Source organism: Monodelphis domestica, chromosome 2 (genome assembly GCF_027887165.1).
Source record: "Monodelphis domestica isolate mMonDom1 chromosome 2, mMonDom1.pri, whole genome shotgun sequence".
Lineage (NCBI taxonomy): Eukaryota > Metazoa > Chordata > Mammalia > Didelphimorphia > Didelphidae > Monodelphis > Monodelphis domestica.
The window spans coordinates 10,290,370-10,305,829 of NC_077228.1; the positions used below are offsets into that span (position 1 = coordinate 10,290,370).

Here is a 15,460-nt window from a genome sequence, read left to right on the forward strand (position 1 = left end):
CTGGGCATGGAGTAAGCACCAATCAGTACAGGTGGACTGTTTGACCGACTTGATTAGATGATCTTTCAGGTCCCCGTCCAGCTCGAAACTACGATCCAGGGATTGAAATTTGTTCTCGTCCTATTTGTCTGATTATGCAGAAGGAAGCACATTGTCTCATTTCCATAAATGAGACTAATAAATTCATAAGTGGAGAATATTTGGGACCAGATCTGGCTTTGTTTAGGAATTATAAAACATCTAAACAACTTCCTAGCCAGACTACACGTAAGTGGTGGCACACGCATGTCTGAGATCTGGCACACATTTGTCACAAAGTCTATAACTTGGATCACACATTGGACAAGGCAACCAGAAGGTTTCCCTGGGTGCAAAAATATATAAAGGGCCAAACTCCTGCATATATTCCTCCAGGGGCTAGAAGTCACTGTAAAAATGAATCTCCTCACTCATATTCCTACTATCTTCCACTCAATTGGATTTCCCATGATGATTGAGAAAGTATTTTTGAGAATGGGATTCATGTTTGGTCCTAGATCGTGTTTCCTTGTTTCCTATTCACTAGTTATGACTCTAATGATCATAAATCTGGAGAGGACCCCTGAGGTCATCTAGCCCTACCCTTTCATCTTACAGATCTAGAAACTGAGGCTCAAAGGCACTCACTTAGGAGCATAGATCTAGAGCTGGAAGGGGTATCAGTGACCATCTAGGTCACCTCCTGTCTCCTATTTTATAACTGAAAAAATTGGGGAGGGAACCAAGATTTGAACCAAGGTCCAAACCTGACACTCACCACTCTATGGGCAACGTAAATGCCTTTTCTAACTGCTGACCTTGGCACTGGTGAAAACTTTCCATCAGATAGAACAGGAGGGAAGCAATTGTGGATTCCTGTTGAAAGTACCTAACCCTTCCCCACAGGGCTCCTTGGAGCACTGTGAAGGAGAACTGGTGGTATTCTATAGACCCTCATCTGCAGTCAGACCCCCTATTAACAGGGAGTCATGAGTATAATTCAGTTCAGATCAGAAGAGAGCTGATAATCGGTGGTCTACACCCCTGATTCTGCCCCAAGCTCATCGTCTCTTTCATATTCACCTTACGAGCTCTGGTGTGGGTGTGGAGCGCCGAGGTCTTGCTACCTCTTCACCTGTGGCACAGGATAACATAGGATTAGAACAATTCTGTCTCCTTCCATTGGGACTTCCTACATTTAGCTACACATGTAAGTCTGAGCTCCAACTGGATACATACAAAATCACTCTATATTCAATTGCTTATCATGCCATAGCCCAGGTCTAAGAGCATCTTTGGTCCATTCATGTATGGTTACGGTCCTTTTTCTGGATTGAATGAGATTGTATTGGTCCCCTAAATTGTCAATTGTCGGGGTTTATCGGTTAAGCTTGCTCATTGATTATTTGCTTTAAGGAGCTGCTAAGCCAATGTGGAAAGAATGTCAACCCATCAATAACCTCTGCCCTTCCTTCACTGAGGTGCCAAGAAAATAGGAAGCTGGAGAACACACTTGCTCATTTTGTATGACCCAGTCTGTACCCATCATTCTAGGGGAATTCTGTCGTAGACTATATCTCATTTCATTGCTTTGGTTAACTGACTTTGCCAATCAAGAATCAATCACCCCCATCTCTCTTCCCGTTGTGAGCTACGTTCACCTAGTTCAGAACCCTAAATGTCCATGGAGTGTGGGCCACTGGGGAAGCAGTCTACGAAAATGGCTACAGTCTACAGAAATGCCAAACCCTATTTGTTGGGAGAATTTAGACAGGGACAGCACAGAATCCCCAGGAGCTTGCTGGCATTGAGTTCTCTCTGCTGTAAAGGAAGAGAAGTGAGTTCTATGTAGGCTTCAGGCATTAACCCTGAGTCCAGATTTCAAACACACACACACACATATACAGAGAACTCTCTTTCAGGAAGGTATTCCTTGTACAAGATGTCATCTTGATCTGGAGCCATACTTACTGGATAAGTTCCTTTTAATTGCACCCTAGAATTAGAAACAGATACTATAAGGATTAGGACCACATATAATAATTGGCATAATATGCACATTTCTGTCATTCAATTAAGCTGGGCAAAGAAGCAAAGGCTTCATGCAAAAGCACATGCACACACAGAAATCTTTTTTATATTTAAACCAAAGAAAATTGAGAGAGAGAGACAGAGAGACAGAGACAGAGAGAGGAGAAGAGAAGAAGAAAAAGATGATGATGATCAAGATGAAGAAGAAAGAAGATGGAGAACAACAATGAAAGAAAGAAAGGATGAAAGAAAAGGGGAAAGAAAAGAGGGGGAGAAGGGAGGAAGGGAAAGAAAGAAATAAGAGAGGGAAGGAAGAAGGAAACAAGGAAGGAAAGCAAAAAAGAAAAGAAAGACAAGTAAAAGACTTTTGAGCCAGATAAATCAGTTATCTGGGTGGGTTTGGTACTTAGACTTGCTTTGATTGTTAAGTCAATCATCAATAATCAATGGACACAAGATCATACATCACTTTCTTTACAAATCTTCCAATTTGAACAGACTGAAAATTGATTTCCAGACCAATGTGAGCCATACATACTACTTTCAGTGTTTGAGAACTCGAGGCCAAATGAAGGATTCTGCTTGACTTGGGGCAAAACCATGCAGACTGGGCACGTCCTTTTAGATACTATCAGCAATATTGACTAGGAAGCCCCCTTGTAAGTACAGGTGGAAAGAGAAAGGGGGTAAGCAGAGCCATGCTTCAAAGCAGAATTATCATTTCAATAGAGATTACCTACCCTACTGTCTTCATTCCAGCCAAACTAGCTCACTAGCTGTTTCCCAGTGGGCAATCCATCACATGGGTTGTGGGTGCCTCATGCCTGGATTGCTCTCCCTCCTCCTCCCTTTGACTTCTTGGAATCCCCAGTTCCATTCAGTGTTCAGCTCAGGGATCACATCCTCTAGGAGGATATGCTCATACTGACCCTTTTCTTAGCTGCTCCTATTCTTTCCCTTCTATAATTTAAAACAATCTTGTGTTTCTCCATCAGATTGTTTCATCCCAGTAGACGTGCATTAGCATGTGCGTAATAAAGGCTAGCTGAATTAAATGGAATTCCCAGAGTTAGTCATGAATGGTACAGAACTGTTCAGTATTCCATTGGAGGGGCTCTCTGGGAAGCCCCCTCAGCTCCCAACTATCTACCTCTCTTGATTTGCCTGTCAAAAAACATTGGAAATAATAGCATTAAGAAAGCAACAATTTTGGTCGAAGCATTGTCCCTGGGAGTCCTTTTGGAGGGAAGAATAAGAATAAGCCACTATCAGCCATTAACATCCAAGTTTGGATTTATCAATCAGGGGAAGCTAGTCCATCCCTTAGTAAGACTATGAGAAAAGGAAACATTTAGACAGATGAATTTTGATTGGAGAAGAAGAATTGGAAAGTTGTGTGTGTGTGTGTGTATGAGAGAGAGAGAGAGACAGAGAGAGAGACAGAGAGACAGAGAGACAGAGAGACAGAGGGACAGAGAGACAGAGAGACAGAGAGAGACAGAGAGAGAGAGAGAGAGAGAGAGAGAGACAGAGAGAGAGAGAGAGAGTTTGGGAGGGTATCATTGCCTTGAGCTGGTGGTGTGAGGCAATATGAGGATAATGGACTATAGGATTCCCAGAGGAGGAAGAGTATACTAGAAATGTCAGGAAGAAGAGAATAAAAAAAATTTCCTCTTTCACAACTTAGCCTGAGGGTCTCCCTCATAGTAATTATGAACTATGTATCCATGATCTCTGGGGAACTTATTACTGTATCCTTTGGTGTAGCCATCTGGAAGAATTACTTGTACCACTAGTTCAGGACATTCTTATAAAAGCAAAATATCAAGAGAACTCCTCCTATGAGGTATCCCTCCCCCTTCCTGTTTCTAAGGTGTGGTTTAGATAGTGGGCACCATTTTGCTTCCAATTGGAATGGAGTAAGCAATTTGATTTAAACAGAAGCTCTAAAAATCTTGCTTTAAGTTCCTATAAGTGAGGCTCATTTCTAGAAGGGGAACATTCAATCCATACTTTCAAACCAGCCTTCAGGATTTTGTTGATCATTCTAGTGTCTTGAGCCCATTTCTCCTTTGACTGCCATAGGCTGAGAGAAACTAAGCCTGGTGACAAGGGGCTAGAGCTCTGTAATTGTATCCATGGCCTGAAAGAACTACTTTCTCATTTTCTGCTTCTGAGCAGATGGATCATATGGTTAACAGGCTGCCATAGGACATGTAGCAACCCATTAGAATACTGGGGCAAGCAAGAATGTCTACATCAATGAGATTTGGGTCCCTGTCATAAAGTCCCAGACTTTCAGAACTGAAGTCATATCAGGCTCAACCTATGCTTGAAAGACTACTCCAGCCTCCTCCCTTTATACCATGCCCAATAAAAGCCTTCCAACCTGTATTAGAAGACTTTCAGTCAAGGGGAACCTACTATCTTCTGAAGCAGACCATCTTCCGCTTGGGGACAGACAACTCTTACCAGAAAGAAGACTTTCCTGTCATCAAGCAAAAATCGGACCTTTCCTGTCACCTCCTACCCTTTCTTATTCTTTTTTCTGCCAGCTCAGTATGTTAGATGTTAGATACGGTTACCCCTGGAGCCAATACAGTCCTGGTCTATGAAGAGATGAATAGTGCCCAGGACTAGAGAGGTGATGATGGTTCTCCTTCCATCTGCTCTGATTGAGAATTAGATGATGGAACTGGGAATGTTTAGCCTGGAGAAGTTGAGGCTCAGGGGCACATGACACCTGTGAAGGGTTCTCTTGTGAAAAGGGAAAAAAGTTCTCAGCCCAAGAGCACAGAACTAAGACTAGCTGGAATGGGGGAAGGAAGCATACTGGGAAAGGTATTTTGGTTCAAATAAATGTTTCCAGTTTCAACTATTCCAAAACTTCTTGGGCTGCTTTGGAAGTGAGCGAGCTCCCGGTCCCAGAAAGTTTGGTCTTGAGATTAATTAATAAGTTGATGTAGGCCATTTTGTAGATGGGATTGTTTTTTTTGGGGGGGTTAGATTCTAATTCTGCAGCCCCCATTTATGTGTATGCCACACAGGACCCAAATGTAGGAGAACATTTAAGTTCAGGGGACTTACGGAACATGCGTATTGGGGAAAAGCCCTGGGCTCCAATGATTCTAGATCCTATTTTGTCATTAGAAAAGCAAATTATAGACCAGTAAAGTGGGAAGTCAGAGGACCCAAGATCCTACCTCTGACAGTATCAGGGTGACCTTGGGCAAGTCACACCTTTCCTGGGTTTCACTTTCCTTGCCTCTAAACTAAGGGGATCAGACTAGATAGCCTTTGCAGCCTCCCTTTCGCCTCTATCTCCTCAGGGAAAACTGGTCCTTCTGTAAATCAACGTTCATGACACTTAAATGTAGTCAGTGTGCACAGGAGCATCGGGGTTTGGAAAGGGCTCAGAGCTAGGTAAGTTTAGCACATGTACACAGATGGAATTCTGGGAAACTAAAATCGAAAAATCCACTTTGAAGTCAGGCAAGTGACCTCTTATTCCATCCCCTCCACAGGAGACACCAGGTTTGGCTTTTTGATTTTTGCATTATGACCAAAGAATTCCCTTATTTGGGGATGAAGCTCTTCGTCCCCCTCGCCCTTGCGGGCGGCTGCCTTCAGTCCCCCTATTTCACATTCAAATGTTGGGCCGAGATCACCTCCAACTTGGCTGAGTAATAGGGCCTGTGGTAACTGGGCTAGAGACAACTCTGAGGTGTAAATAGGAAGCTGTTAACCATGCAGGGAGAGCAGCGCCTTTTCCTAAGAGATACCCACTAACTGACTGACACAGATTGAATATGGTTTTAGTGAGAAGCTCTCTGCTTCCTTAGAGTAATCAACAGATTGATTGGAGTCATTTGGAACTAAACAAAGACGTTTCTGTCTGTTCATGATGAGAAGAATTTATCATGTCCTCCCAGTTCCTGATTTCTGTGCTTCAGGCACACTAATGAGATTGACTGTCAGAAGGCAATAATAAACATTGAAGGGATGTGATGAGACAAGAGGACCTGAATTCAAATCTCACCTCTGCTGCTTCCTATTTCTGTGACCTTGGGCGAGTCCTTAACCCCTCTAGGCCTCAGTTTCCCCACTTGGAAAGTGAAGAAATTGGTCTAGATGACCCTAAAGGTCCCTTCCTTCCTATCCTATGACTTGGGGCACCCTCCCCCTTGACAAGTCTTTGAGAGTCCTGCTCTTATGCTTCTCACCATCACCCTGCAGTGGCTAGGGTCCAGGGTGGGGGAGAGGGACCATTCTGGTCTTGCAAAGCAATCCTTTCCTTATTGGCTCTTTACTCTCCTCATAATCATCCCCCTGGCATGTTTCCAAGTAGGGGATTAGATTAGAAGCAGCATTGTCTGGACTGGAAAACTACTCGGGGCCACATTCTCCAGCAAGAAGCCCTTGGAGGGTGCCCTTCCCAGGGATCCTCTGGCACCGCACCTCGTGACCCTCTGAAGGACAAGGCGCCTTCCTCCCCTCCCCCTCCCTGGGAAGCTTTCATCCCCCCCTCCCCTGTTAAGATACAAAATGGGAGAATTCTTACCGGGCTGCGCCTCTGTGATCAGCAAAAAGGAAGAGAGAACAGATACCTAGTCAGAGAGTGACATATCAGTAAAGAGAGTTGGGCAGCGTTCGCTCTCACCCAGTTATCCAAGCAGATAGCCCCCTGCAATCAGGCCCTCCCTTCCCACGGGGATCGTCGCGGCTCTGGCCGTCCTGGTCCAGGAGACGTTCTGAGGTGAACAGCCAGGTGGAAAGGAAGAGCCGGATGGCCTGAGCCCTTCTTTAAACGGAGGTCTGGGGGCAGCCCAGTTAGAGGGGAGGGCACTGAGGGTACTGCCGGGCTGTGGGGACCACCGAGGAGGCCATCTTTCGGATGCGGAAGGCTCCTGCTGCGGATGGCTCGCTGCTAAGCCCAGGGCTTTCTGTGTCAGTACCCTGGGCAGATCCCTAATGGCTCCTGCTTAGTTAGGGCTCTGCAGAGAAGGTGTGTGAGAGGAGAGTTGAGGGCTGGAGGCTAAGCCAGTGCGTTATGGAGTACAGGATGTTGGTTTTGATGGAAGAGAACAGCCGCTGACGCAGCAGAAAGGCTGGGGATTGGGTATAGAGCACTTCCAGGTAGGGACACTCCCGCTGCCAACGCAGGTCAGCCCCTTTTTTCTGCATTAGAGTCATGGAGAGTTGCCTGAGAACATAAGTGACTTGCCCAGGGTCCCACAGCCAACATCTATCAGAGGAGGGACTAGAATTAGTGGGCAGAGGACATCAGTTCAAAGCTCAGTTGCTCCTTGGGCAAGCCACTTACCTTAGGCATGCTGATTTCTCTCCTCTGCCTCAATTTCTTCTTCTATAAAGTGGATGGTCAGACAGTCTCAAAACTCCCTTCCAGGTTTAAATCTAGAACCCAGGACCCTAACTATTCCTTAGTCCCCCATGGTCTACAATGAATCAGTTACTAAAAACAACTAAATGACTTCTTGCTCACCCAGGGAGAAATCTGAGCAGGTCTGTAAAATATGGAAGCTATGGTCTCCCCTATGCATCTCCTTTTCTGGTATCCAAGGGAACTTGGGTTTGGGAGGAAACTGAGGATGGTGGCAATTGTGGACAGCTCACTCCTCTGTGCCTAATGAATTGGGGGCATTGGTCCATGGTGGGTGGCTGGCATTTCTTGCTGCAAATTCTCTGGTCTGGTCTGTGGCTTTCTCCTATAGTCCATCCCTCTTATTCTTTATCTCTAAGGTTTAGCTTGCCAAATGATTGGAGCAAGAGGAAGACAAGTGATCGAAAGTCTGGATGGTCACCTACTTGAGAAAAAAATAAGCCAAGCAAAGGGGCAATAGCTAGTGTCATAAAAAATAGAGTGGCTTAGAGCTGTTATAATCCTAGAGAGGCCAGTCTCACCCCAAAGTCGGATATAAATAGCAAATATGGCTGTCTGGAGAAATCCTGAAGCCCAAGAGAGTCCAGGGACATTGACTCAATAGCATTTTTGTATCACCTCTTCCCATTCCATGAGAAATTCCTATATAAATAAGTACATAACCTCTTTTTACATGTAAGCCCTTCTTGTAAGGTGAAGGGGATGCAGAGCAGAAATGAAATTCATCCTTGCCCTCAAGGAGCTTACTTATTTTGCAACCATGGTCTTGTTTTAGGTTAAACTCACTAGAAGTTCTTTTTCAACTTTTCAATTTTAAAAAGGTTTTTTTAAGATTCTTTTTTGTTCACCCTTCATCCTGCCCCCTTTCAACTTCTCCAGTAGACTGCTCTCTCTCTCTCTCTCTCTCTCTCTCTCTCTCTCTCTCTCTCTCTCTCTCTCTCTCTCTCTCTCTCTCTCCTGTTGCCTACCAACACTTTCATTATGTTCCCATTCCTTAGAAAATGCCCATTTGAACCAGTCATCTACTATATGATCTGATCTGATCTACTATCTACTCTTCCCTTTCTTAGCCAAACTTCAGAAAGTTGTCTTCAGGAAGTGCTCCCTCTTCTCTCACTCTCTGCTAAACCCTCTGCCTCATTATTCAATGAAATGGTCCTCTCCAAGGTTACCAATGATCTTTTTAACTGTGAAATCTCTTATTTGCTTCTAAACTCTCCACATTCTTATTTCCAATAAGAATGAACCTCAAGAAAGAACCTCATAATTCAACCGATGCTGCCCTCTGCAAAGTGAACAATTCTCTTAATTTCTAAATCAAATGCCTTTTTCTCAGTCCTCATCCTTTTATAACTCTCAGCAGCATTCAACCCTGTTGATCACTATCTTCTCCTGAATACTCCTTTCTAGATCTTTCCTTGTGACAGTGTTTTCTCCTGGCTTTCCTACTGCCTGACAGTGCTTTCTCTAGCCCATCTCCAGTATATGGCTCTGGTTCTTGGTCTCCCCACTGAATGTCTCACAAGGTGCTCTCCTTGGCCCTCCTCTCTTTCTCCTTCTCCCTCTCTACTCTCTTAGCAAACTCATCAGCTGTCACAGGATCATTTATTTCTCTATATCCAATCTCAGCTTTTTCTCTCCCCTAGTGGTGTCTTCTCTCTAACTCCAAATTGCCTTGTATTTATTTTGTATGTAAACACCTTCAGGGCAGGGCCTGCTCCACTTCTGTCATTCTATTCCCAGCACCTGTTTCTGTGCCTGGCACATAACGGGCAATTACTACATGCTTGTTCCTAGAATGATTCCTATATATGCTACTATGCAGTCTCCAAACACATAATATTATGATCACAAGAAAGGGCATGCAGGGAATGCAATGGATAGACTCATTTTCTCAAGCTCAAATCTGTGTGAGATACTTACTAGCTGTATGATCCTGGGCTAGGTATTTATTTTGCCTTAGTTTCCTCATCTGTAAAATGAACTGGAGGAAGAAATGTCAAACCACCCCAGGGTCTCTGCCAAGAAAATCCCAATGGGGGAATGGGGGTTGTGAAGAGTAGGATACAACTGAAATGACTGAACAATAACAAATAATCATAATGATCTTCTCATGGTTTAAGATGAGATCCCTTTGAGGAGAGGAGAAGTAGAACCCCCAAGGAATCCTAGAATTTTAGTGTTTGGAGTTTCAAAGGACATCTAGTCAACCCTCAAACCTGATCATTCTTCTTGGGAGAATATTCCGAACAAGTGGCCATACGGCCTTTGATCAAAGACCTCCAGTGACAGGGATTTCACCACCTCCTAGGGCCTGGGTTGGGGCTGCTTTCATTAAAGGGAAGATTTTCCCAAAGTCAAGCTATCTGCCTCTTGTCAACTTCTACCCATTGTTCCTGATTGGTTCCCTTCCCCCCCCCCCATGATATTCCATTGAATAGTTAGGGTTAGCAATCATTTCTATCCCAAATGTTTTATTGTTCTGGTTAAACACCCTACATTTCATGAACTGATCCTGCTATACATGAACTTGAGACTTCATCATCTTGGCTGCCTTTCTCCATAAAGCCTTCTGCCACTGACCTTCTAAGAATTCAGTGGGCAGCACTGAACAGAAGTAGTCTGATCAGGACAGAAGATGTTGGGGCTCTTCTTAGCTCCTGATTTCTGGATACTTTGCCTCTTTTAGCACTAAGATAGTATTAGCCCTTTTGGGCCACCATATAATACCGTAGACTCATATTGAGTTTCCTGTCCTTGAACACTCCCACTATCTTTTTCATTATAAGTGGATATTTAAACTAATTTCCTCCATCTATCATTTTTCATTTGTGAAGCTGATTTTTTGAACCTGTGAAGGACTTTACATTTGTTGTTGTTAAATTTTTGTCTCCCATCTCCCCCAAGCCATCACTGTCAAAATAACTTGAATATTTGATCAGGCTGTGAAAGAAGAAGAGGAATTAAGGAAAAGGTTGTTCTTCTTCAGTCGTTTCAGTTGTGTTCCAACCCTTTGTGACTCCATTTGAGATTTTCTTAGCAAAGACACTAGAGTTGTTTGCCATTTCCCCCTCCATCTCATTTTATAGATGAGGGAACTGAGACAAATAAGGTTAAATGAATTGGTCAGGGTCAGAGCTAGTAAGTATCTGAGGCAGTATTTGAACTCAGGTCTTCCTAGCTCCAGGCTTAATGTTTTCTCCATTGTGCCATGTAATTGTTCCCCAAAAGGAAAATGGACTCTCCTTTAAGACCACATAAGGATAAAAGTAAGAAAAAAGGTCTTTTGGTTTTGAGGGCAAGAGGAATAGTTGGAATAGGAGAAGCTCTGACATGGACAAAACAAAAATCATGATTTCAGAAAGTTCTGTCAACGTCTGAAGTTGATCAACTTGGACAATCTAATACAAGGAAGAAAGGTTAGGAGTGACTCAAAGAGACCAAGGGCAATTTCCATAAATATGTCTGAGTCAAGACACAAGGTCTCCTCTTTAGGCAATGCACAGTCAGTCTCCAGCGGGCTCCCAGGGTATCTGGGATGTATGAGGCTTTCTTTCGCTTTACACACACTGCCTGCCTTTGGCAATTCCACTGAGAAGCCTAAATCCTATGATACTAATAAGCAGACTGGACACTTCTCTGCCCAACAGAGAGGCAGAAGATGAATCCCTTCTGGATGTCCCACCCAGAATTTTTTTTAATCAATTATCCTTTCCACCAGATGTTTAGTTTCCTTTATTAATATGCTGTGAAGCCGGTGACTTATAAAAACATATATACACGCTTTTTAGTCAGACCAAGTGGAAGCTGTCATGAGCTGAAAGGACCAGAGCTGTTTAATCTGGAGAAGACTAGAGCCAAGGATGGTATAGTCACTGGCTCCAAAGATTTGAAGGGCTCTCATAGGATCAGGGATCAGATGACTTCTGTGTGGGCACAAGCAAGCCTTAAGTGGAACATGCAAAGGGATTAATTTAGGTTCAAGGTTGGGAAAACCTTCCCACCAATGAAGATGTGCCAAAGTGCAATGGGTTGTCTGCAGAGGCAGTGGGAAACATGGAAGTCTTCGGTACGAGGCTGGAGGCCCATTGGTTGTGTCTACTATGGTAGGAGTTCCTTTTGTGTCTGAATTGGCTGCCTCTCAAGGGCACTTCCAACTCCCCAATTCTCTCATTATTTTGTCATCCTATGAAGTGGTAGGTGGTCTAGAATGAACTGTTTATATTTTTTGCCCTTTTTGTATCCCCAGCACTTGGTATAGTGCCTGACTTGTAGGAAGTGCTTAAAACATTCTATTAACTTGACTTGTATTTCTACAGCACTTTGTATAGAGTTGGCACTTGATTGATGATGCTTATTGACTGAATACATGAATGTCTTAGTGTCCAATATGCATATTGTGAAAGTTGTCTGGGGCGGGAGGAAAAACTATGGCAAGGTTATCATCATTACTGAACTTAGGAGGTCTTGAGGGTTAATTCCATTAAAGTCAATAGCAACAAGTTCTTTTTTAAACTTTTTTAAACTTTTACCTTCCATCTTAGAAAGAGTGCTATCTATTGGTTCCAAGGCAGAAGAGAACAGAGCTATCTATGCAATGGGGGTTAGATGACTTGCCCAGGGTCACACAGCTAAGAAGGGTGTGAGATCAGATTTGAACCCAGGACACCCTGGCTCTAGATCTGTCTCTCATTCCACTGAGTCACCTAGTTGTCTCTTTTTTCATTTTTAGATCGCCTCCTGGGCCATAGTTTGTTTTATTTAATATAGACACCTGTGCTATCAGCAGGTTAGGCTAGATGAGTTTTTAAGAGCCCAATTCTTAGCCAATGTTGTTCAACAAATTTTAAGAATCATAGAACCTCAGAAGTGGTAGGGACTAGAGTTTGTAGCTCAGTCTAACTGACCAAGAATTCTCTACAATCTTTGTGCCAGCTGATCACCCAGCCTTTGCTTGAAGCCCCACTGTGAAGGGAAGACTTCCATCATCAAGGCAGCCCATTTCACTTTTGAGCAGCTCTGATTATTGGACCTCTGGGACCCTTCCCCATTACTCCCAGCTCTTCTTTCTAGAAGCAAATGGAACAAATAGAATCCCTTTTCCATATGATGCTCTGTCCTGTAATTGAAAGACGGCTATTGTTTCCCCTCTCATCTTCGACTTCTCTGCTCCAGGTTAAACACCTCCCAATTCCATGTAGCATAAATTGAAGGCCCTTCACCATTCTGTCTGCCCTCCTCCACACACCCTCCTGATTATGAATGTCCTTCCTAGGAATGTTACAATTCTACCATACAATCATGTTTATGCATAATGAGAAAGAGAAAATAGAGATTAGCTAACTGAAGAAAGTTAAAAAGATGAATATTGGATCTTACCGGACTTTTCCTCTACAAGTGTAAGCATGGAAAAAAGGGGAAAAAAACAAGAGATGAAATAGGTCCCCCAAGAAGCAGGTCAAAGCACACAAGGCCTTTACCCAAAGAGGCTCTCCAGGGAACTATAAATACAAGATGGCGGCTGGAGTCTCAACTCACAACGTGGCATTGATTGAGTTGTAGACAAGCTCATTCCCATGTTTCAGGCATTAGATCTATTCATTTCATCTGGGATCAGGAGCTTTCCTCCATATTTAAGGCTTTTAGAAACCACTCCCAAAGGGCTTTCTTCTCTTGAAAACATTTGTAAAATGCAAAATGGGCAGGGTCATTTTTTAAGGAGTAGACTGGAAAGGGGATTGGATTTGGAACCAGACACCACAGGTTCAAATTCTTTCTCTATTCCTTATTACCTACATGCTCCTGGGAAGATAATTTTTCTCTAAGCCTCAGTTTTCTTACCTGTAAAATTTAAGGTTTTTTCAATTCTGAAAAGCCTATGTTTCTTGCCATGATCAAGTGGTCGGAACACCCAGACATGCACACAGTATTAACTTGGGGAAATTGCATAGAATTGCACCCTGGAGAGGTTTAGGGAGGGAGAGAGTAGGAGTCAGTAACTATGTTTGGCCTGTTCAATCCCAATATGCACATCTGTGTACACCCACACATCAGGGTGTTTAGAGAGGGTAGCTTTCAGAGGGAGGGAGAAAAACAGATGGGTCTTTACAGGAGCACCTTAGCTATCCCTGCCCCAGGAGATCTGACCTCAACTGCAATGGCTTTATTAGTGACACCCATAAAGAAATCAATTAAGCTTCCAATTTTATTGTTAGTGTTTCCCTGTCCATTAGTGACCTCAGCTGCACCACCATAAAGGTAGTAGAGACGCTGTTCACATTGGCCTCTCCATTAGCAAGGATCTAATGAAGCTCATCAAGATTTCTCTCCTCTCTTCTCCCCTCCCCCTGTGAGAAAATTGAGGGGATTAGGAGAGCAAATGGTTAATTGTAGGAACTGAGCGAATCACAGACTCCATCTTGTGACTTAATCCTAGAGCTAGCTTCATCCCCTTTCTTCTTTCAGTTGTGAGTCCTTTCCAAATTCTCTCTTGTAAGAAAATTGTTTTCCATTGTGAGAATTGGGAGAAAACCTTATTGCATTGTGGAACCTAGTCCTGAAGGGCTGGGAAACTGGACCACCTGTACCTGCTGTTTAGGAACCCTTCACCAAGAACCAGTAACACAGACAAACCCTAAGACTGATGGAAGGAGTCTTTGTAGAATTCTACGGCTCAAGCACCCATCTACCTCCTCTGAGACCTGGCCCCATGGCAATCAATCAGTGACTGTTTCCATATTTCTTTGATGGTCTGCAGATCCTTGAGGAGGAGTGGAACACCTCTTTTCCTGAATTCAGGGAATTGCACCTGTTAACTCACCCCTTTCCAACTTGAACAATCCCATATCTTTCATCCGATCAGAACACCTAATGTTAGATGCTCCCTTTTAATTAATTGCTCTTATTTTCTGACTTAAAAAATAAAACCTTTACTTTTCATCTTAGAATCAATACCATGTATCAGTTTCAAGGCAGAAGAGTGGTAAGGACTAGCCTGTGGGGGTTAAGTGACTTGCCCAGGGTCTTATAGCTAGGAAGCGTCTGAGTAATGAATTATTTTTAATGTATAAAATCTGTCTCCACACTGTACACAGAGACTGACATACTGTGGTACAATCAAATGTAATGACTTCTCTACTAGCAACAATGCTATGATCCAGGAGAATTCTGAGGGACTATCCATATCCAGAGAAAGAACTGTGGGAGCAGAAACACAGAGGAAAAACAATTGCTTGATCACATGGATCGATGAGGATAGGACTGGGGATGTAGACTCTAAGCGATCATCCTGGTGCAACTATCAATAATATGGAAATAGGTCTGGATCAAGGACACATGTAAAACCCAGTGGAATTGTGTGATGGCTATGGGGGTGGAGGGTGAGGAGGGCAAGGAAAGAACATGAATCTTGTAACCAGGGGAAAATCTTCTAAATTAATTAATTAAATAAAATAAAAAAAAATAAAATCTGTCTCCCCCAATTGAAAGTCTAGCCCTAAACGGAGGAGCCTCATCCTGATTGCTAGACTTTTGGCATGCACTGCTTAATCAATTGATATGTTCAGAAGGTCAAACCTTTGTCTCATCAGTCACTTAATCATTCGCTCATGAATTATACCTCTTCTCCTTACTCTTTCCCTTCTCAACTGATACCATTTATTAGATAACACACTAGCTCATATGGAAACATGGGTAGAGATGACTAGCATAATAAGGTGTGAAAAGTCCTTTATCCTTCTCATTTATAGCACCTGGTAGATTCAGAGCGGGCCATCTTTTATGGGCCAGCTATCTCTGCCTTATCAAACTTACGACAACTGGCACTAATTAATTAGGGGGAAATGGCAGAGTTGTGTCCCTGGCACCTTTCACTAAATAGATATTAAGCTGGACCCAAGCACCATTTTTAGTCTCCACTTTCTGATTCAGGGCAGAAGTGTTGCCTCTAGCATGAGGGGAGACTGAGGTACGGGAGCCATAGACTGGCTCTCTCTGATCTCTTGCCAAACT

The 15,460-nt window shown here is 43.4% G+C and overlaps 1 protein-coding gene across 13 annotated transcripts in view; it reads right to left on the reverse strand.

Moving 5' to 3' along the window:
• The window catches only part of SGIP1 (SH3GL interacting endocytic adaptor 1), a 275,163-nt gene that overhangs the window by 87,626 nt on the left and 172,077 nt on the right, over positions 1-15,460 (reverse strand). For 7 of the 13 annotated variants that reach the window (XM_056815004.1, XM_056815003.1, XM_056815002.1 and 4 more), the window contains 3 exons: positions 6,611-6,622; positions 1,990-2,014; positions 1,102-1,153 (listed from right to left, as the gene is read on the reverse strand). In XM_056815004.1, coding sequence (XP_056670982.1) covers positions 1,102-1,153; positions 1,990-2,014; positions 6,611-6,622 — 89 coding nt within the window. Of the gene's footprint in view, positions 1-1,101; positions 1,154-1,989; positions 2,015-6,610; positions 6,657-12,829; positions 12,842-15,460 lie in introns of all 13 variants that reach the window. The other 6 variants (XM_056815005.1, XM_056815000.1, XM_056814998.1 and 3 more) reach the window with 1 other exon arrangement.